Below are 20,439 nucleotides of genomic sequence, written 5' to 3'. Positions count from 1 at the left end.
TTCCTCTTAGGAACCCATTTAATAACCTCTTTGCCCAAGGATCCAGAGACTTTGGGAGTTTGAGTTACTCGGGCCAAAGTCAGACAACTGAGATTAAAATGACCAGATTTAGGGGCTCAGTGATAGAGCATTTGCCTGGTATATGAGAAACTCTGGGCTGAACCCCAGTATCTCAAAAGAAAGAAAGAAAGAGAGAGAGACAGAGAGACAGAGACAGAATTATTCTGACAGCCCAAATAATGCTCGCCTTCAAATGTCCTCATCGTAATCTCTGAGCTTTGTGAATATCTTACTTTATATGGTAAAAGGCATGTTGTAGATGTGAGAGATTATCTGGGTCAGGTGATGTAATTTCAAGAGCTCTTATAGGATACTAACAGGAGAATCACAGTCAGTAGCAGTTATGACAACAGAAGCAAGAGGTTAAAAAGAGTTTTAGGAAGGATCTATGAGCCTAAACATGTAAGTGGCCTCTACAAGCTGAAAAAGCCAAAGAATGAACTCTGAAAATCTCAGAAAGAATGCAACCTTGCTAACACCATGACTGTAGGATTCTGACCTGTAGACCTGTAGAACTGTAGGAGAATAAATTTTTAAATTTTTGTTGTCTCCATCCCCTAAATTTACAGTAATTTGTTGCACCAGCAGCAGAAAACTAATACTTTAAGGAAGAAAGATTAAATCAAGATGCCTATTTAAGGTGCACTTCAGAGAAATAATCATTAAAAATGTATATATTTCAAATCTTGCTTAAGATACATATTTAAAAAGAAACCATTGTTTATATGAAATTTAAACTGAACTGAACATTCTATATTTTTTTCAGGCAATCTTAGAAATGGTAAACACGACACCAGAAGTCAAAACTCACGGCTCCTAGGACACCCTCACACACCTGACTTACACACAATCTGGGAACTGCCAGAAAATATCGTTCCTGTGACCCTTCTGGATCACTTCTCAGCTCCTTGGGACTCCAATTTTCCCAAGGTAGAGAGATCATCCCTGTGGGTTTGAAGTTCTCCTGAGATAGGGATTCCAGAATCTCTCTGAAAATGGCCCAATGTCTTTGAAGGGAGGACCTAGGAGATTTGTCTCAAAGTTACAGTTGCACGAAATATATATGCAAGGCACTAAAGAACTAGGCGTGGAGTAGATTAGGTGTTCATCTTCTTCAAACTATCACCGTCTAACCCCAAAGCAGGAAACAATTAGTAAATGAGGGTCCAGAGTAGCAATTATGTTAGAGATAAAGAAACCGAGCCCCCGGAGGAATGGAGACCTGCCAAGGTTACTCGGCTCACGAGACTGATATACCCTGGTTGGCAATTTCTCCTTTGGAGCAGCCAGTGCTTCTGACAGCCGTGGTGGAGGAATTCTGCAATGCTGATCCTGAGATTTGAAGTCCCACTGCACTGATGGCCACTTTCTCTCGCAAGAAATAGGGAACTTGTACAAACATGAGGATGTAATGAGATAGGGAGACTGTACAAAGGTGCGAATTTAATGAGCTAACTGATGCGAAACACCAGGTACAGGCAATATATTCCTGGAAAACAGCCGCTTCTCCCCTCCCTTTTCAGGGTTTGTTTCCCCATATATAAGGAGAGCTTGACAAAAGATGTTCTTCCAAACTCCTATTCCTCCCAGCCAGACTGGGGTCCACAAAATGCGGAGAATGGCCGCCAGGTGGCGACAGAGCGCTGGCTACGCGGAGAGATATTACACATGCGTGGTCCAAGGCGGCGCCCCGCCTTCTCACGCCCCGACGTCACTTCCGGCGTGAAGGGCCGGGCTGGCCGGGCCGGGAGTGCGGGTCTTTTCTGTGTGCGCTGCCAGACTAGGCACCCGCCGCCGGTTGACCCGCGCTCCGCCCCGCAGCCGGGCCGGTGAGTGCCCACGAGCCTGTGCTTGCGCCCTGGGCCGAAAGAGGGACCTTGAGAGGGAAGGGCCACCGGAAGTGGGGGCCAGAGGAGCGGGAGACCCCAGGAAATGGGGACACCTGGGGAGGGGGCGACGACCGGAAGTAGGGGCCCTCGGAAGGTTGTCAGTGGGATGTGGGGGTCTCTGAAGCCCCGGGAGAGAGGGCTTCCCGGCATCTCGTTATTGGGGGGAGGTGGGGAGAAAGCTGATGTCTCACAAAATGATGGGCTGCAGGTGGGGAAGATTCCTGACTACACCCACCGTGGTGACAAATGATGTTCCCATCTGGCCATCTGTCCACCCGTCAGCTCAGTTACCACAGTGACTGGACCACACTGCTCCAGGTGGAGGGGACAGATTATGAGCCCAGGGTGGGGCTTGACACTTCCTGTCTGTCTGCCTCACTAGGTTTGTACCTTGGGCGCATCTCAACCTCCTCCTGTCTCTTACCCTGTTACTAAGAGCTGCCGTGGGCCAAGCACTGAGGGTATCAGTGGCCACCGCAGGCGGGTTCTCTGCCTTCGTGGAATTCACATTCTAGGGGACATTCTAGTTTCCTCCTTTGTAAAATGGAAACACCAAATATTGTGAAGATGAATGAGGATCTGTGGGTGTAGCACAGTGGTGATTTATCTGTTTAGCATGTCCAAGGCCCTGGGTTCTGTTCCCTGCTCTAGAAAGAAAAAATAATGAAAAATGATGTAGAGTACTGAGCACAGTGTTTGATGCCTGATAAAACCCTCCAGTATTTCGTAGCTGTTTTCATCATTCCTCTGTAGTGTAAGCTTCATAACACAAATTACTGCTGCGTCCCTGGTGCCCGAGGGCCCAGTGCCTGACACGCATAATTGGTGATCAGTAATTATTTGATAACTAAGTGGATGAGGAAGCTGACTCTGAGGAGCTTTATGTAAACACTTGTGATGTCAGATTACAATTTCTAAGAGAAATAAGACTCCTCCCAGTCACTGTGGGGAAATCAGGGCAGGCTTGAGGAAGGTGACAGGTGGTCTTAATGTCTGGTTATTAGCAGACAAAAAGAGGATGTTGCAGGCAGAGAATATCAGAGGAACACGAGGTGTTCTAAGAATGATGGGTTATTGTTTGGACTGGTGGGGAGAGGAAGGAGTTGCGGCCAAAAAGGAGTTTCAGGAAATCCCTGGATCATGTTAGTGCCTGCCATGAAAACAGAACAGGGTAGGCCTACAAACCCATGAATGTTGTTCATGATGTAAAATGTTCGTTTCTTGCTCACCCTACCTCTGCCAAGCACGTGAAACTCATCCAACAAATTTTTATGCACTGCTTCATACCGTGTTGGGTGCTGAGTGTGTGCTGATGCACGAGACCGGAAACTGCTCACAGGAAGTGACAGCGCAGTGGGAGAACTTCTGTGCCAGAGAGCTCCTGGGGGTGGGGTCCCCTCGCATGGTCTGCTTCAGCCCACCGTCATCCCTCACCTGGATCCCTGCAGTAGCCTCTGAAGAGTCTCTTATGTCCTCACAGTCCATTCTTAAGGCAACACAGAGATCCTTTTAAAACATAAATAAGCCTCTGAATTCATCTGCTAGGATTCCCATCTGACTCATTTGGCTGTAGCCATGCTGGGCTCCTTTCTGTTGCTCCCCAAGGGCAGACGTGTTTTACGTGGGGCAGCATTGCACTAATTCTTCATGCGGATATGCATGGCTTGCTTCTCCACATCCTTCCTTTTAGCTCAGAAGTCACCTAGGTGAAGCCTTCCCTGGTTAGATGTTTAAAATTTCAAGCCCTACTCTAATGCACTCAGCCCGGTTCTCTCTTTTGAGTGTCTCTGAAGTGCTTAACACCTTGTAGTAGACTATAGTTTATTGTACTTACGGTTTTCTCTCACGGTCTTCACTAGACTCTTAGCTCTGTGGAGGCAGGATCCTGTGTTCACTTCCGTGCCCAGATAGCCTGACATAAGGCTCAGTATCTGTGGAATGAATGAAGTGGCATCTAATTGGGACTTTAGAGTGAATCAGTGTGAGTCGATGAGGAACAGGACCAGCATGCCAGCAAGAGATCAGGGTGGGGTGGGATGAGAACACCTTTTCCTAAAGGTGTTGAACTTCCTAAAGGAAGTGACCTGCTTGGTCACTGGCTGCACTGCAAGGAGAGAGGCCAGCCAGAGTGCAGTCAGACACCACAGGTAGTGCACGAAGCCCTGAATCGGTCTCTGCTTTCCTGTGGACGGTTCTGTGGGCAAAGGAACTGGGCAATTCTGCCGCCACCTTGTTCTCACTCAGTGGTACATAGTGCAGGGTTTTGAGGAAGCAGATGTGCTGATCTAGAGACTAGACGCACAGCGCCCACAGTTCATTGCCAGCAGTGCTTACAGTAGGTGGAGAAAGGGACCTGGAGCAGTAGCCTGCAGACGGTGGTGCAGGTCTGGGTGCCAGTAAGGTGGTTCTGACTAGAAGTCACCAAGAACAAGGCAGGCCTGGGCCAGGAAGGTTTCCGTCAGACGAGCAGGGAGTCCTCGGGCCCACGCTGCCTGGTGGAGGAGTTACTGGCTGGGCGAGGTCTGTGGAAAGTGTGATGTGCTCTGAATGGTAATCCAGAGGGACAGCAGCTAGGGACATTTGTCGATTGTGTTTCTGTAGCAATAGATTTGACCCTGCATTTCCCCAGGGACTCCTATGGGTACATGTGAGCTAAGGATATATAACCGTGGGGTGAAGTGCTTGCCTAGCACGCCCAAGACTCTGGTCTGATCTCTAGCACTGCCAGAAAAAAAAAAAAAAAAAAAAAAAAAAAACAACCTTTTTCCTACAGGTAACCATTAGTAACAATTTCTTACATTTCCCTGTAGAAATTTTCTGTGCATATATATATATATATATGTATATATGAAAACTTAATATGCTTGTTTTCTGTATACTGTTCTGCAACCTTTCTTTTTCCTTAACGCATCTGTTCATGAAGATCGGACACTTCCTTTTCATACTGAATAGAACCCCACTCCAGTGGTGTTAAGTAGTGTTTTGATGTGGAGTTAAGAGATTTCTAAGCTGAGCATGATAGGGCTGGGCTGTAATCAAAGCACTCTTGAGGATCACAAGTTCAAGCCCAGGCTTGCTAAGTAGCGGCTTAGCAAGTTAGAGGACCCTGTTTCAAGCTAGGTAGATAGGTAGATAGATAGGTAGTTCAGTGCAAAGGCCCTGGGGTCAGACCCTACCACTCCCACCAACCCATTTCCAGTCACCCATCCTCAATTCTTGTAATGGATGTGTCCATATTTTGCATACATAGGAAGGGAACTACTGAGCACTACATGGTTTTAAATTGTGCTAGATATTGACAAACTGTCCTGAAAGGTGATGTCAGTTTACTCCAGTATTTCGGAGTGCCTATTCTCTATTTTTCCTGATCTGAATCTCAAGAGTTATTTTAATTCAATGCACTTAACAATGGAAGAGTAAGGTCAGACACCTATTCATACACGTACTAGGAAGGTTACAGTGCTCGGTGAGGAACACATGTATTCAGCCAGAGCAGCAGAGGAGAGGGCCATTCAGGGAGGTCCTAAGCACCTCATCTGCCCAGGGTTGAACCTGGGCCTGTGGTTTGGGTCTCGTTCCCCTTCAAGAACCCTGAAGTTCCTTGGGTCTGACCAAAATGCAGCTGCCATCCTGGGGTTTGAAAGGCACAGCACTGAGCTTTCTTAACACCTCTGGGGTTTCTGTGTCAGCAGGGACCCTGGTAGCTAATGTCAGAGGAAAGTGAGTCTCTGCGAACCAGCCCCTCTGTGGCCTCGCTCTCCGAGAGTGAGCTGCCGCCGCCCCCCGAGCCTCCTGGCTATGTGTGCTCGCTGACCGAAGACCTGGTCACCAAAGCCCGGGAGGAGCTGCAGGAAAAGCCCGAGTGGCGACTCCGGGATGTGCAGGCCCTCCGAGACATGGTGCGGAAGGAGTACCCCAACCTGAGCACGTCCCTCGACGACGCCTTCCTGCTGCGCTTCCTGCGCGCCCGCAAGTTTGATTACGACCGGGCCCTGCAGCTGCTGGTCAACTACCACAGTTGCAGGAGAAGCTGGCCGGAAGTGTTCAGTAACCTGCGGCCATCCGCCCTGAAGGAGGTCCTCAGCTCCGGCTTCCTCACGGTGCTGCCGCGCACGGACCCCAGGGGCTGCCACGTGCTCTGCATCCGCCCAGGTATTTTCCCAGCTGCTGTGCCCTACGTGTGTGGTCTCTCAGGGTCGCGTCTGTCTCACGCCTTTTAGGCCCTCTTCCCCCTTCCTTGTGTTTGCAAACCTTTTTTTGGGTGCATGCAATAGAAACCTACTGCAGCCTACTCTGGCGATAGGAGGATCTCCTAGACCCAGGGAGGTAAAGGGGAAGCAGCTCTCATCAGGTCCTAGAACCAAAAGCTAGAGTCCCACCAGGAGCCAAGACAGCCCTTGCTTGTCTCCATCTCTGTCCTCTGGGCCACATGGTTCAGTTTTTTCTCTGTGGACCAGCTTTTGCTTCCTGTGTGCACAAAGCTAAGTCTGGTGCCTCTCACCTCTCAAATCAACTGGCACTTAGATTTCCAGAGGAGAGGATCTGGCGGGCAGAGGAATCTGCCCCGTCATCTGACGCAGGCTTGGCCCTGCTCTCCTGTGGGCTCAGCCTCAGTCAGGAAGAGGTGGAGCTCCGCGATGGCACTGGTCTAGCATGCCTGGGGCCCTGGGTTGAGTCCTAGTTCTACAAAAACCCAGAAACCACAAGTGTACTGTGAGGGAGCGCGTAGCTGGCAGAGCCTGAAAAGGTGGCTCCTTCATTTCTACCTTTTCTCGGTCTTGTTAAACCCTGACAAGATTCAGTTTAAAATTTTTTTCCTTTTTCACAGTATCACAGATTGAATCCAGGGCCTTAGACAGTCTATGCAGGTGTCTACCACGAAGTGCTTCTCTAGCCTTTAATTAATTTGTTGATCTTAGCACTTCATGGTAGTAATCGGGATACCTTTCCTTCCCTTCCTCTCCCTTCCTGTTCCTCATCCCCCCCCCCCCGTTCCTTTCCTTTTAAAGTTTTTCTTTCATGTTGTACCAAACCCAAAAAAAAAAAAAAAAATGAGTACAACCAAAAATAAATAAACATCACAGTTGTTTATACCACTAATTATCTATATGAATGTTCTTATTCAGACAGGAGAAAGTAAGCAGCAATTAGGGACTAAGAGATCAAACCAGAGATACTTTTCTGTTTCTTTTATTCTGATTTCTTTGGCACAGGTGGGGCAGTGCCCTGCCACCCTCACACAAAGAGCATTTAGAAACATGTAGCTGGGCGTGGTGGCACACCTGTAATCCCAGCACTCTGGGATGCTGAGGCAACAGACTGCAATTTCAAGCCCAGCCTGGGTAACTTAACAACTCAGTGAGAGGCTGTTTCAAAATAAGGTTGTAGAAAGGCCTTTGTTATATCCCTAGTACTGAAAAAAAAAAAAAAAAATTCATAATTTACAAAAAAAGAAATATAGCAAGCAACTAGAGGGTGCTAGAACTCCAGCTTGTACTCTTCCTTGCCGCCAGATGCATTCTCAGGGAGGGCTGTTCTGCACTCCACCCCAGCCTCAGCATTTCCTCGCAGCTCAGGAAAACTGGAGGACTGCAGTGTCCTCTGAACAGGCTAGGAAATGAGAACACACTGGAGCTCCTGCATGTGAAGTCTCTGGAAGGGACACGTGACAGGGAGTGACACCTCGAAAGGCTCCCCCATCGCTCTTTGCACTCACCTAACTCCTTGGAGACTGGACCATTCCCTTCAGCTATCATCCCATACCAGGCACAGTGTTCATGGCTTTACCTGCTGCTCTAAGCACTTTCGGAAACTAGGGGTGTTTGTTTTAAAATAAGGAATATAAGGGCTGGGGATTTAGCTCAGCGGCATAAGCGCCTGCCTTGCAAGTGTGCGGTCGTGAGTTCGATCTCTGGTACCGATAAAAAGGAAAAAGACAAAAAAAAAAAAATAAGGAATATAGTACAGATTTCAGGACACCAGCAGACCTAGAAACCAGCCAGCAGGCTTTTCTGCTGCTCTGTGGACTCAGCTCCTAAGAATATTACAAAACAGTCAGATGCCACCTTACCGGTTGCACCTCCTTGCTGTGTGGGTCCAACCCTTGGCTGTGAGCTGAATTTTCCCTGTATCTAGAGCAGTCTGCACCCCTCCCTACTGACTCAGCTTCTTAGGAGGATGCATACATATACAGTTTTGTTCTCCCCTGGGTTTTGGTTTTGCCTTTTTATAAGCCTTTTGAGACGTGTGTGACTGAAGAGGATGATGGTAGTTCGTTAGACGGGCAGGTGTAACCCTGCAGAGGTCGCAGGTGTGGTATTACTCCTTAACAATATGTAGGGAGAGTTCATATCTCTCAGATCAGCTGCAGCCTCCTGAGGGTTAATTGGCAGCAACATTAAATGGCAGGCTGACACAGTTTTTGAATGAAGATTTTTTTGTTGTTGTTGTTGTACTGTGGATGGAATTTAGAGCCTTTGTACTAACTCAAACCCCCCCCCCTTTTTTTTTATTTTGAGGAGGTCCTCAGTTAATCACTAAGTTGCCCAGGATGACCTCAAAGTGGTCATTCTCCTGCCTCAGCCTCCCAGAGTTCATGGACGATGGGCAGATACCAGCTCACCCAGCAAGGACAAAGATTTTTCATGGAAATTTTGAAAATAGTGTATACCCCGTTGATGGTAAACCTATGAAGTTTTGTCAAAAAAAAGGCATATGGAGCTTCGTGGTATTTCCTTGAAGATAATGGTTCAGTAATCAAAAATATAATTTTACTTCCCAAAGAGAAGAAACAATCATTAAATATGAAGCATCGTCCCTGGGAAAGGGTTGGATGAAGGACCTCCCTGAACACAAGCATTATGCTCCATCTCACGGTGCCCCCCTAAAGCCAGTGTAGAAGTTAAAGCTTACTCTTTGGGTGGCAGGTGACAGCCAGCCAACTTAGCCCAGCTGAGACCAAAAAAAAAAAGGAACTCATTTGCCCAGTTAAATGGCATCTAGATACAGCTAGATTCAAGGGCTCACAGGTCGGGAGTGTGGCTCAGTGATAGAACACTCACTTAGCATGCACGGGGCCCTGGCTTTGAATCCCAGGATACGGGGGCAAATGATGGTGTTGGAAAGCTACGTTCATCCGTCCTGACCTCAGCCTGAGCCTCATTCTCCAGCCAGTTTGGGACTCGGGGGCCCCTGAATCTCAGGCTCAGAGCTTCACCAGTGTAACAGGGAGGAGAGCGCTTTCCTTTCCCAAGGGCCAAGCTTACAGAAGCTATGCCTGGCCTGATGTGGCTTAAATCACACTCAGGAGGTCACACCAGGCTGCAAATCAGTCCGTCCATCACTCTGCCACCTCTAGAATCAGGAGTTGACTCAGCTCTCTTCAAACTGTATGGCTCCCCTTGGCGGCTCCCCAAGGACAATCAGGGTGGTGGTTATGAAGATCCAGGAATTACCTAGGGCCATAGGCATAGATGTCCACAAAGGTAGGTATCATTCCCGATCTACTTATGAGCAGTGGAGGCTCTGAGTGAGGAAGCAACTTATCCGAGGTCACACTGCTAGTGAGGTTCAGACCCCCGAGTTGTGTCTGACTTTGGAGCTCAGGCTTTTAACCTTGAAATGCAATGGCTTTTCCATTTTCGAATATGCTGCTGCTGTTTGACGCATTAAGAAACATCCATTTTGCACAGGACAGTGACCACAAGAATATTTTTCTTGTTCATCTTGAAACAACAGTTTTACAAGACAAATCTTTGCGTATCTCTTGCTTGTATTCATTTCTGTAACATCCGTCCATGTCTTACAACCTTAGACAGATGGATACCGAGCAACTACCCAATTACCGAAAACATCCGAGCCATATACTTGACGTTAGAAAAACTCATCCAGTCTGAAGAAACCCAGGTGAATGGAATTGTGATTCTTGCAGACTACAAAGGAGTGAGCTTATCGAAAGCATCTCATTTTGGCCCTTTTATAGCCAAAAAGGTGATCGGCATCCTCCAGGTATGGCCCATGTTTACTGCATGCCTCTTTTGTGGATGCTTTGGCTTCCCCAGGACCCTGTCTGTCTACTGCAGGTCTCATGGATTACACAAAGCCCACTTCCCACCCTGCAGTGGGCAGTCATCTACAGTCCTGTTTACTACTGGCTCCTCGGGGTCTGCAGGCATTTTCAGAAAAGATATCCGCTATCTAGGCAAGCTAGGCAGGACTGGCTTTTAGGACAAGAGTCCAAAAAAACAGGTAAAGGCTTTCTGCATATTTTTGTTTCCTGACCTAGAAGGCAATGGAAGAATTCTCCTAAGAAATAAAATTGAGAAATCGTTCTTCTGCCCGAGGTGCTAGAGCCTCCACTGCCCTCTGTAGACCAGGATGTCTTATACTGTGGGACGGGATTTTGGGGAGAGGTTTCACACCTCATGTTTTGCATTTCAGAGCCCAAGTTCTGAGTTGAGAACCATACTCAAAGCATTTAACAGTTTGCAAAGCACTGTTACCCTCATTATAACCCATTCAGTCCTTTAAAGATCCCCCTGGGTTAGGCAAAGCAAGCTGTTTTGTTCGTTTGTTTTTTGGCATCCTGAGGATTGAATCCAGGGCCTTGCACATACTAGGCAAGTGCTCTGCTCTGCCACTGAGCTACGGGCTCAGCTCTTGCATTTTTGTCTTTTTAGGCAAGGTCTTCCTAACTTGCCTACTCTGGCCTCAAACTTGTAATCTTTCTGCCTCAGTCTCCCCAGTAGCTAGAATGTACAGGTGTGTGCCACCATGCCCAGCTCTGTTTCCTTTTTGATAGATGGGGAAGCAGAACTAGGGAAGATACAGCCTAGCTCAAGTGTCACAGCTGTAACAGGTCTGGATTCCCCAAGGCTGCCTCTTGTGAACTACGGGGCACCAGTGGTAAACAGTTGACTTCAGGGAGCCCCACATAAGTGTTCCAGTCCCCGCTGTGCACCAGGCTTGTTATTTAAAGAAATCAGGGCCACAGCAGACAGCATTATACATCTGATTCCTGGCTTTGAGCCAGTATCTGGCTTGCCTTGGCTTGCCTTAGCTTGCTTTAGCTTTTAAGTGCTCTGTTACTTCAGTAACCACACAGCTATTCTCTTAGCTCTGTTCTCTACTTTGATGCCCTTGCTGTACCTTGGGGTAGGTTAGACTTTGGATCAGTGTTTCCCTAAAATTCCAGAGAGGAACAAATTTGGGAGATGAAGTACAGCGTATCCCTGCTGGGTGAATTTCAGCATAAACATCTGTGTGTACAGGACCGCGGTTAAGGAAGCTCTTTGACTGTATTTACTGTTTCTCAAACTTACCTACCTGGAAACCCTTTTTCACATCACAGAAACACACTCAGAAACACACTTAGGGCAGCACTGACCCAGAAAGTCTCAGATGGCCAGACCGGTCCATGTGGACTCGGGCTATTGCTACAAGAGGACACTAACCACCTGTTTTCCAGCTCTTGCTGACCCAGTCTTGGCTCCCAGGGGAGGCTTCCTGAGGCTTGGCTTCCTGTTGGCCCCAGTGTGGGGCTGCTTGGAGGAGCCTTGAGCATCAGGCCAGACTGATACCAGGGTGGATGTGAGAGTTAAGGGGAGAGGCTGGCTGCAGAAGGGACACTTTCAGATACTGCAGATGTTCTAACCCCCCTTTCCCTTCTGCCCACAGGATGGCTTCCCCATTCGGATAAAAGCAGTCCATGTAGTCAATGAACCCCGAATATTTAAAGGCATTTTTGCCATCATAAAACCATTTCTGAAGGAGAAAATAGCAAACCGAGTAAGTGATCCTTTTGACTTCAGATGCTTTAATTTTTTTTCTCCTCGATTTATTTAGTTGTGACATCTGGTACTTAATTATTTTTGCACTAGAATTAATTTGGAAATTATAGGTAAACATAAACGAACAATCCTTCTTATGAAGGTAAGGTGAAGTTAGTAAAAATACAGTTTACCAGTAGAGAGAACAGACAGCATTTTTATTGTAGGTGCCTCTCTGTCCTGTGATCTTTTAGACTTGGCCACCTGGCTAAAAAGTAAGAGGATGTAGGAACAGGGGGAGTCAAGGGAATCACGGGCAGATTACAGAGTTCACGGATCCCCACCCCTACCCCACGCCAGCCTTTCCTGCTGCTGGGATTGAACTCAGCGCCTGCCACATAATCGTCATTTCTTGATTTGTGAGCTCAGTTCATTCTCCGGAGCTGGTTGGCACCCAAGCTGTCAGCTGAAGGCTCAGGCTCCTCTACACAGCCTTCAAAGTCTCTCCTGTACACAGGCAGATCTCAGTGTCCTTAGACACAGGCCCAGGATTTCTCAGTTAACCCCTACACGAAAGGTGTTGCAATGTTCCCTCCAGGACCCTTTAAGGGTTAAATCTGCATCTGAAACCTGGAAGCACAAGTGGCAGGCATTCAGGTCACAACTCAAGACTTTGGTTGTAAGTTAAAACTAAAATTCTAGTCATAACCCAAGCTGCTCCTATGTCAGGCCCGGCATATCCCAAGGGCCCACTGAACACCTTGGGGTTTAAAAATGCTGTTTTGTAAATGCAAATTTTAAGGCGAAGCAAAAAGATGGCTTGAACCTAGGAGGTTGATGCCACCCTTGGCAACATAGCAAGACCCTGTCTCAAAAACAAGCATGTATAGAAAGCTGTTACAGCCTGTTTACTTAATGTGTTGTCTTATTAAGTTTGTGCGGCAACACAAAGTGTATGAACTGTGCAAGTTTTTAACTTAACTCATAATTCAGAGGGAAAATGATAGTTTGAAAGGCAAGTCTGCTTTTCGACCAAGAGCACTCTTTCCCAGGATTGACTGACATGGGATGAGCATTTCTCCTTCTTCCCAAGGCCTAGGAACACCTCGGGCACTTCAAAGACTGCATCCTTTAAAAACTCTTCTCTGAAAGCAGAAAATTTAAGATCCAGATCTGCATTTCCAGGCCCTTTCTTGAAAGATTTTAGCACCTCAGCAGGGATCTCTGGTTTTCACATTTATTTAGGCTTTCTGGGGTTTTTTGGTATGAACCCCAGGCCTTTGCACTGAGCTACATCCCCAACCCTTTTATTTTTTATTTTCAGACATTTTTGTTTTTAATTTTATTTTACTTTAGTCTTGCTAAATTACCCAGGCTGGGCTTAAACTTGTGATCCTCCTGCTTTAGCTCCTAGATGCGTGCCACCATGCCTGGCTAAGCCTACATAGCCTTTTTATTTTTTGAGAGAAAGTCTTGCTAAGTTGCCCAGGCTGGTCTTGAACTTGTGATTCTCCTGCCTTGACATCCAAGTGTCTGGGATTACAGATATGCACCACTGTGCCCGGCATTCTTTAGGTTATTCTAACGCACAGCTAGGCATGAGAACTGCCATGTTAGAGGTCTCCCTCCATGGGGGTGCAGTCATATTGGTTGCTGAAGACTGTGCAACGTTTACCAAAGTAATATGTGGTCCATCATTCACTCTGGCTTTTAGATTGGCTCTGCTGGAAGGTCATAAACAGGGGAGTGACATGACCTGACTTTAGGTTATAGTGTGACCAGAGTGGGGGCAGGGAGGCTGACGAGGGACTTCAGGAAGTGATGCCAGCATGGCACAACTTCGGTGGCAGTGAAGTGGCTGGATGTTAAGGCCCAGCCAACAGGGTGTGCAGTGGGGGAAAAGAGAATTAGGATGCGCCCACCTTTGGATCTGGGGACTTGAGGAGCCAGAAGGGCAGATCTGTACTCTACACATTTGAGCGCTTCCCACAGAGGAGACTGCCACATTGCGGACTAACTAAGGACGTATCTGTGTCTTTGTTTCCGTGTAGTTCTTCCTCCATGGATCTGACCTGAACTCTCTCCACACAAACCTTCCCAGAAACATTCTCCCCAAGGAGTACGGGGGCACAGCTGGAGAGCTGGACACGGCCACCTGGAACGCAGTGCTTCTGGCCTCCGAGGAGGACTTCGTGAGAGAGTTTTGCCAACCTGTACCGGCCTGTGACAGCATCCTGGGCCAAGCGCAGCTGCCTGCGGGGCTGACTTCTGATGCGCCGTGTGACGACTCTATGCGAGCTGTGAAGTCCCAGCTGTACTCCTGCTATTAGCCAGCCCGTGGGGTGTCACCAGGTTTCAATCCTCTTCTCCTTTCCTCTTGTAGAAACTCAAAAGAACTTAAGTGCCAAGGCCTCCTTGTAATGGAAAGGTAACATGGAGGAATGCCCAGGACAGCTCTGAGAGCCAGGCCATCACGGGGAAAACAGCTTTGGTCACTTGGCTTGTTCCTGGGATATGTGGAAAATATTCCCAATGTGATTCCCAAATATTTGCACTCTGTGCAACTACTGAGCTAAGCCTAGTTCGTACTCATCTCAGAAGCAAGAAAAGTCAGCACCAAGTTGCTTCAATCCAGATTTCCTGGAGAAAACCTGATTGGCCAGTCGGCAACTCTTCTGAAACAGTTTGGCTAGACCTATAAGGTGTGGCCTTGGGGATCTTTGTTTTTCACATGAACCTTAAGTGTACACCTGTTGCTCATCAGGGATCTTCAAGCCTGAAGTCTGGCCCCGTTTGCCATCACTGGGTTTGGGAAGCACCTTAGGTGATCATGGAAACACCAGGACCAAGCAGCATTTCCTGATCAAATCAGGAAGCCGGAGGCTTCAGAGCATCCCTGGATTCACTGGGCAAAACTTGCAATAGAGACTTTTCCCCCAAACTTATAACGCCTTAGCCGTGGTTCTCGGAAGAATCATACAGGGTCCTAGAAGGATCTGGTTTTGTTTAATGTAAAGTCATGGATGCTAGGCCTGTATAGCTAATGGAATTCTCACTTAGGAATCAAGAGACCTGAGCTCCAGTTGTGTGTGAGCCAGATAAGGGCCATAGTAGGCCTCAGCTTTCTCACCTGTAAAACTAGGCTGGCAAAAATCAAGTTTTCTAGGGGTTGGGAATTTAGCTCAACGGCATAAGCACCTGCCTTGCAAGTAGGCAGTCGTGAGTTCGATCCCCGGTACCGATAAAAAGGAAAAAGACAAAAAAAAAAAAAAAATTCAAGTTTTCTAACTAGACAGATGATGACTACCTGTCTATGAAGAAGTGTTTTAGCCCAACTTTTCATGAAAGTAGTATGTCTGGCCGGGAATATTGTTCAATGGCACAGTGCCTGCAAGGCAAGCACAAGGTTATGAGTTTGATTCCTGGCACTAAAACAAAAGGCAGTAGTATGTGCAGCCAGGCATGATGGCGCACACCTGTCATCCCAGCATTCGGGAGGTCGAGGCAGGAGGATCACTGTGTTCAGATTGGGCTACATAGTGAGTTCAAGGCTACCTGGAACTATAAAATGAAGTCCTGTCCAAAACAGCCTAAAATAAAAAAGGGAAGGGTTGTAGCTCAATGCAAAGGCCCTGGGTTCAACCAAAAAAACCGTATGTACATTCTGGAGCTCAGTGACACCAACTCCATTTTTCCTTTCTCTAGTGATGGTTAAACTTTAAGAGGACAGCTTTTGCCTGTAGTCTCAGCCACTAGGGAAGCTGAGGCAGAATGAGTCAAAGTTTGAGGCCAGCCTGGAACTGACTGGTGAGACCCTGTCTTTAACAAAAGGACTTAAGGTCAGGCCTCCAGGTGAACGGACTTCAATCTAGTATGAATTCCTGCTATCCCAAGACACTCGTGGTATAATGTAAACCTGGCTATGGTGGCTATAATACTTGGGCTCCTTTAATTCATCTTTGGAAATGCACGGAGGGGCAGGTTATTGCTGGGTCCCCTCCGAGGCCCCTGCGCTCCCACACTGGAGTTTCCTCAGCCTGAATGAATGTTCTCTACTTCAGCACTTTAGACCTTCCCTGTCCAAGACTTCAGCCTTAACCCAAGCACCATATTTGGTGGTTCATTGGTGGCTTTCAACCTGTTTCCTTTCATATTTGTGTTTGTGATTATGGAGTTACCAGTGACAGGCGCTGCTTGCTGTGCTCACGCCTCCTCTGCACATTACATGGTGCAGGCAGGGCAGCCTGCTCGGTTAGAGAGCGATACTGTTGGTCTGTGTCCCTTAGTCGTTCATCTTTACAGCAATTTAAAGCGTGTCTTGGTAAGTTTTTGGTAGAAACTAATTTACTTACCTCATTAATGCTAATTTTATGGGCAGTCCTTTTTACCATAGACACTAACCCTGGATTCTCTAGCGGCCTAGCTGAGCCGGAAGTACCCGAACTACAGCCCTCGCTGCCCTTCGTTCCATCTGACGATGATGGGAACAGTACTGCTAAAAGGACGTGACGGGGATGGCCGATGCAGACGTTCAGAACCCAGCATCCTCAACGGATGGAAGAAATGGTGAGAGGCTTTTGGGCAGAGAAAACACAACAGCTCAGAAAACTCACAGGAGGAGGGACGGAGCACCTTGCTGGCCAGTTGCCTTTGTCTGTGTGACTTTAACACAGGAATGGCCAGACTCATATGAAATGTATCAAAGACCAGAAAGGAGCTGGGCACAGTGGCACACACTTTTATTTCCAGCTATTGGCGGGGGCAGCTGCAGAGCATCAAAAGCTGGAGATCAGCCTGAGCCGCCAACTTAGCAAGGCCCTGTCTCGAAATAAATAAAAAAGTAAGGGCTGGGGATGTACCTCGGTGATAGTTTCCCTGGGTACAGTCTTCAATTCAGAGGGAACGGGAAAAAAAAAAAAGACCAGAAAGGATGTTGCCCAATTTTCCTGGCCTCTCTGGTTAGACCCAGAAAGTGGTTTCTTTCAGCGTCTGAGAGAAGTCAGCCTGGTTGGTCTGCCTCCGGGGGAGCTGCTTTGCTTTATTTTGGCTCCAAAGAGCCATCAAATAGTCCTGCGCCTCAGGAGGTTGGGACCAAGCTGTGAACCAGGACCGCCCTGGTGCAGACCAAGGCAGGGTGCTTGTGCCAACCAGCAGGGCGGCACTGAGCCATACTTAGTAGAAGACCTCCAGGAGAGCTAACAAGCAAACACTGAAAACTGGGGAGTGATTTCCACCAAGGAGAAGTTGTTTCACAAACACCTGGAAATTAATTTTCTGTACATTCATGGTAGTGCACTGGGAAGAAAGAGGAAGCAATAATAAATTAGAATTGAGCACCAGCGTGGCCTGCTAGGTGGCCCTGAGTGAGTCCCCTTCCCCGGGTCTGTATGGCCAAGGGGATGTAGGCGCTGAACTCTGAACCTTCAGTTCTTGGCATCTGATTGGCTTTACGGCCATACGGACATTAAACTCAAGAGGTTTCCTTTCCCCCATGTGAATTTAGGAAATTTAGGTCTCAAAGAATTGGGGAACAAAAAGTTCCCCAAATCAAACGCAAAACCAAATGTGAGCTTAGGTTTATAGGGATTTCCTTCCTCTTCTTTGGCTACCCCCCTACTCAAGAGTTCAGGAAAAATGTGCCTCTTTCTAGAGACCATCTATCCTACCTTCATGGGGAGAGGCAGGTAACCTCTGCCCAACAGCCAGAAAATCAACCCTGGCTTCGCTCCTCAACTCTCCTGTCGTTTTGGCTGAGGTGGCTTGGATCACTCACACTTCACTGCTTTCTGGAGGATTCATATGACTCAGGCTTGTAAGCACTTCAGTTACCAGATAACAGCTCTTCCAGAAAGAGCTGGGATGCCAGGAAGCACTTCCCTTGAATTGCTGTGTGCTGTTAGCCTGGATGGGGCACTCCTGTAAACGTCACCCCACCTTCAGACCATAGGTTACTTTTCCATCTGAGCAGCTAAAGCTGTCGTGTTGTGGCACTATTACCTCATCTAAAAGTTGTCAGGTGTTCCTTTGAAACCTTTGTTTAGAGTAAGATGTCAACTAAACTAATGTAAGTGAGGCTGACCTGTGGCCATGAATGGAGACATGGTGACTCCAAACCTGTGGACTGCTCAGGAGGGACACCTGTCCCTGTAATAGCTCTCAGTGCTAAGACCTCTTAGTGTGCAAATCTAAGCTCTTTTCTGCTCTCCTGACTTGGAAATGGTGTGCTTGAAATGAAAGAAACAAGCATCAGATATTCTTCTTAACAAGAGCTTGCTTTGTGAGAAGGACCAGTGTGACTTATACACCGAGATGACAGTGATGGGGTTACTGGGTTGTCAGCTGGTTTCAGAACCTCACTGGGCAGCACATTTAGTCAGGCTGTGCATCGGCACACATGGACATGTCTCCACTGCCTGGTGTATTGGGTAGGAACCTGTGTGGGTGAAATACTTGAAACTTCTCTGTGGCCCCAAGCCTCTGGCACCACTCTGGTGGGGTGGGAGCTGGGCTACTTTCCTGACCAGTCTGGGGCATTTCAGCCACTGGTCGTATTCCTTGCTTCAAACTGAAATTCAGTTTGGCTTTGAGTATAGGGACATGGTGGTGGATTCATCTACTTCAGTATTTGTTTTGACCAAATGTTTATTTTTCTAGTGCATTTTTCTAAGTCAAAGTGGTGAAAATATGTAACTTTAGTATGCATGACTGGGTCTTAAACAATAAAAATTCCTTTAAGGTTGAATATGTGTGGAATCCTTTTGTGACAATGACAATTTGGGTACAGAGACTGAGATCTGTTACTGGCAGGTGAAGCCAGGAGGGCACAAGCATGAAGGTTATGCCAGGGAGCACAGAGGAGAACCGAGTCAGCTACGTTTAGGAGAAGAAATTTGCCGATGTTGAGTTCTGGAGGCCCAGCCACGCTTCTCGGTACTGGCCTCAAGTCCTGCCTGTCCGCAAGAGCTCTGAGGTAAGCACATGAGGTAAGTACACACAATCCACAATCTCGTTCAGTCTTCAGGTACCTACATGAGGCAGCATTACTGGCCCTGGCGGAAAATGAAGCAGCTGGCGTTCACTCCCTAGAGCGGGAGAGGGGTGTGCCTTAGCTGTTACTCCCCCAGGCAACCCGCCCTAGAGAACAGGCAAAGAAGGTAGGAATATTTTAAAGAGTGAGAAAGTTTTATTCATAGAGACAGGCTTCCTTTCTGGAAATATAACACAGCAAGTCTTTATATCTGAGACCCAGATTATAACAGCATGTTAGTCCATAAGGAACTCCAGACTCCCTGAGGAGCTGCAGGTGCAGCTTGACCAACTCTGGTAGCACACATGCTAAGGTGTCTTTACCTGTCACATCTGTGTCCCTACGGAGGGTCTGGCAGTAGAGGTGCTGAGGCAGGAGAGAAACTCCCACACAGCACGCAGACTTACCGTTCGCTGCTGTTGGCGCAACCAGGAAGTCCTCCCGGGCAGCGCGATGGCTCTGCAGGCGCCTTTCCTGAGGAGGCTGGAGCTTAAGCACGGTCTCTTTCTCAGTTTGGAAAATGGGAGCTAACAACTCCAGTCCTTCTTAGCGCACAGCTGCAAGAGGATCCACAGAGGCCCTTTTGCGTGATCAGAATCAGGGTTCTCAGTGCCGACTCCTCAGGTTACGGTGTGGCGCTGCCACGGTCAGTGGCAGTAAGAGTGCCATTTCTGCATTTGAAGCTGGTGAGTAGGGCAGGGGGTACCGCTCAGCGGTGGAGCGTGTACGAAGCATGCATAGTGCCTTAGGTAAATCAAGTCAGTGAGTAATAACATCCTTTAGGGACCCCCCCCCCATCACTGTACGTGGAACTCTGGACCTCTGGACCTCTGCGCTGAGCTATACTCCTAGCCTTTTATTTTTAAGACAGAGTCTCAGAGTCACTAAGTTGCCCAAGCTGGGCTCAAACTTGTAATCCTCTGCCTCAGCCTCCTGAGTCCTGGGATTACAGGTAGTGACACCGCATCCACATCCAGCTTCTTAGGGAAATCTTTTAAAATCAGTGTTCATGCTCTACCTGATTAGATGCCAGCCTCTAAGGACAGAATGACCTAGTAAGATACAACTGATTGCCTCTGGGTGATAGTATGAACTTTGCCTCTAAATGAGAAATAGTTTTACGAGCCAGGTAATTCCCTTATACGTCTCCATGTAGACCCAAAGACAATAAGGTTCCTGGATAATCTGGACAAGTTACTAACCTCACTGAGCCTCAGTGTGATCTGTAAATCGAGAAGAAGGGTAACGACCACCTTACAGGAACGTTTATACATCACGTCACTCTTAGCACACAGCTAGACAGCGTCTGTGCATTACTCTTCACCTGAGGACACAGGCACTGCGTGGCCTGAGTCTCCCAGCAGTGATCAGGACACCAGTAAGGAAGCTGATGGGTTTGGGAGCCTAGAAACAGGATGGGCAGATCACAACAGGAGGACAGAGATGAACAGCAGCTCCTATGAATAAGCATATGCGTGGCTTCTGCTATCAACCTACATAAATCAAATGCACGACATTTAGCTACTCACTTCAGCTTGATGCATAAAAAGAAAAATACAGTGCTTATAGCAGTACAATTTGTAATAGCTAAATCTTGGAAACAACCCAAATGCCTATCAACTGCAGAATAGATAAAAAAAGACGTATTTTTATACAATGGAGTACTACTCAGCTATAAAGAAGGATAAACTTGAGA

The 20,439-nt window shown here is 47.6% G+C and overlaps 1 protein-coding gene across 2 annotated transcripts; it reads left to right on the top strand.

Annotated features, from left to right (window-relative positions):
• The first annotated feature begins 1,751 nt into the window (after positions 1-1,751).
• On the top strand, positions 1,752-18,458 carry Ttpal (alpha tocopherol transfer protein like). 2 transcript variants are annotated; one of them, XM_003467672.5, is made up of 5 exons: positions 1,752-1,889; positions 5,642-6,101; positions 9,763-9,956; positions 11,625-11,735; positions 13,768-18,458. In XM_003467672.5, exons 2-5 carry the CDS (start codon positions 5,657-5,659, stop codon positions 14,044-14,046), a joined length of 1,029 nt encoding a protein of 342 aa, XP_003467720.1. In that variant the 5' UTR covers positions 1,752-1,889; positions 5,642-5,656; the 3' UTR covers positions 14,047-18,458. The 2 variants fall into 2 exon arrangements, with proteins under 2 accessions (XP_003467720.1, XP_005002837.1); XM_005002780.4 differs by having other exon boundaries at positions 1,765-1,889; positions 5,639-6,101.
• The last annotated feature ends 1,981 nt before the right edge of the window (positions 18,459-20,439 follow it).

The sequence above is a fragment of the Cavia porcellus genome, unplaced genomic scaffold (genome assembly GCF_034190915.1).
Source record: "Cavia porcellus strain 051 isolate PalLab524CR breed Dunkin Hartley unplaced genomic scaffold, mCavPor4.1 scaffold_5, whole genome shotgun sequence".
NCBI lineage: Eukaryota > Metazoa > Chordata > Mammalia > Rodentia > Caviidae > Cavia > Cavia porcellus.
This window is presented reverse-complemented; position numbering and strand designations above follow the sequence as displayed.

Coding starts and splice junctions, on each gene's coding strand:
- Ttpal (XM_003467672.5), top strand. CDS start 5,657: ATGTCAGAGGAAAGTGAGTCTCTGCGAACCAGCCCCTCTGTGGCCTCG. Junction 9,957..11,624: donor AGGTGATCGGCATCCTCCAG/GTATGGCCCATG, acceptor TTCTGCCCACAG/GATGGCTTCCCCATTCGGAT. Junction 11,736..13,767: donor AGGAGAAAATAGCAAACCGA/GTAAGTGATCCT, acceptor GTTTCCGTGTAG/TTCTTCCTCCATGGATCTGA.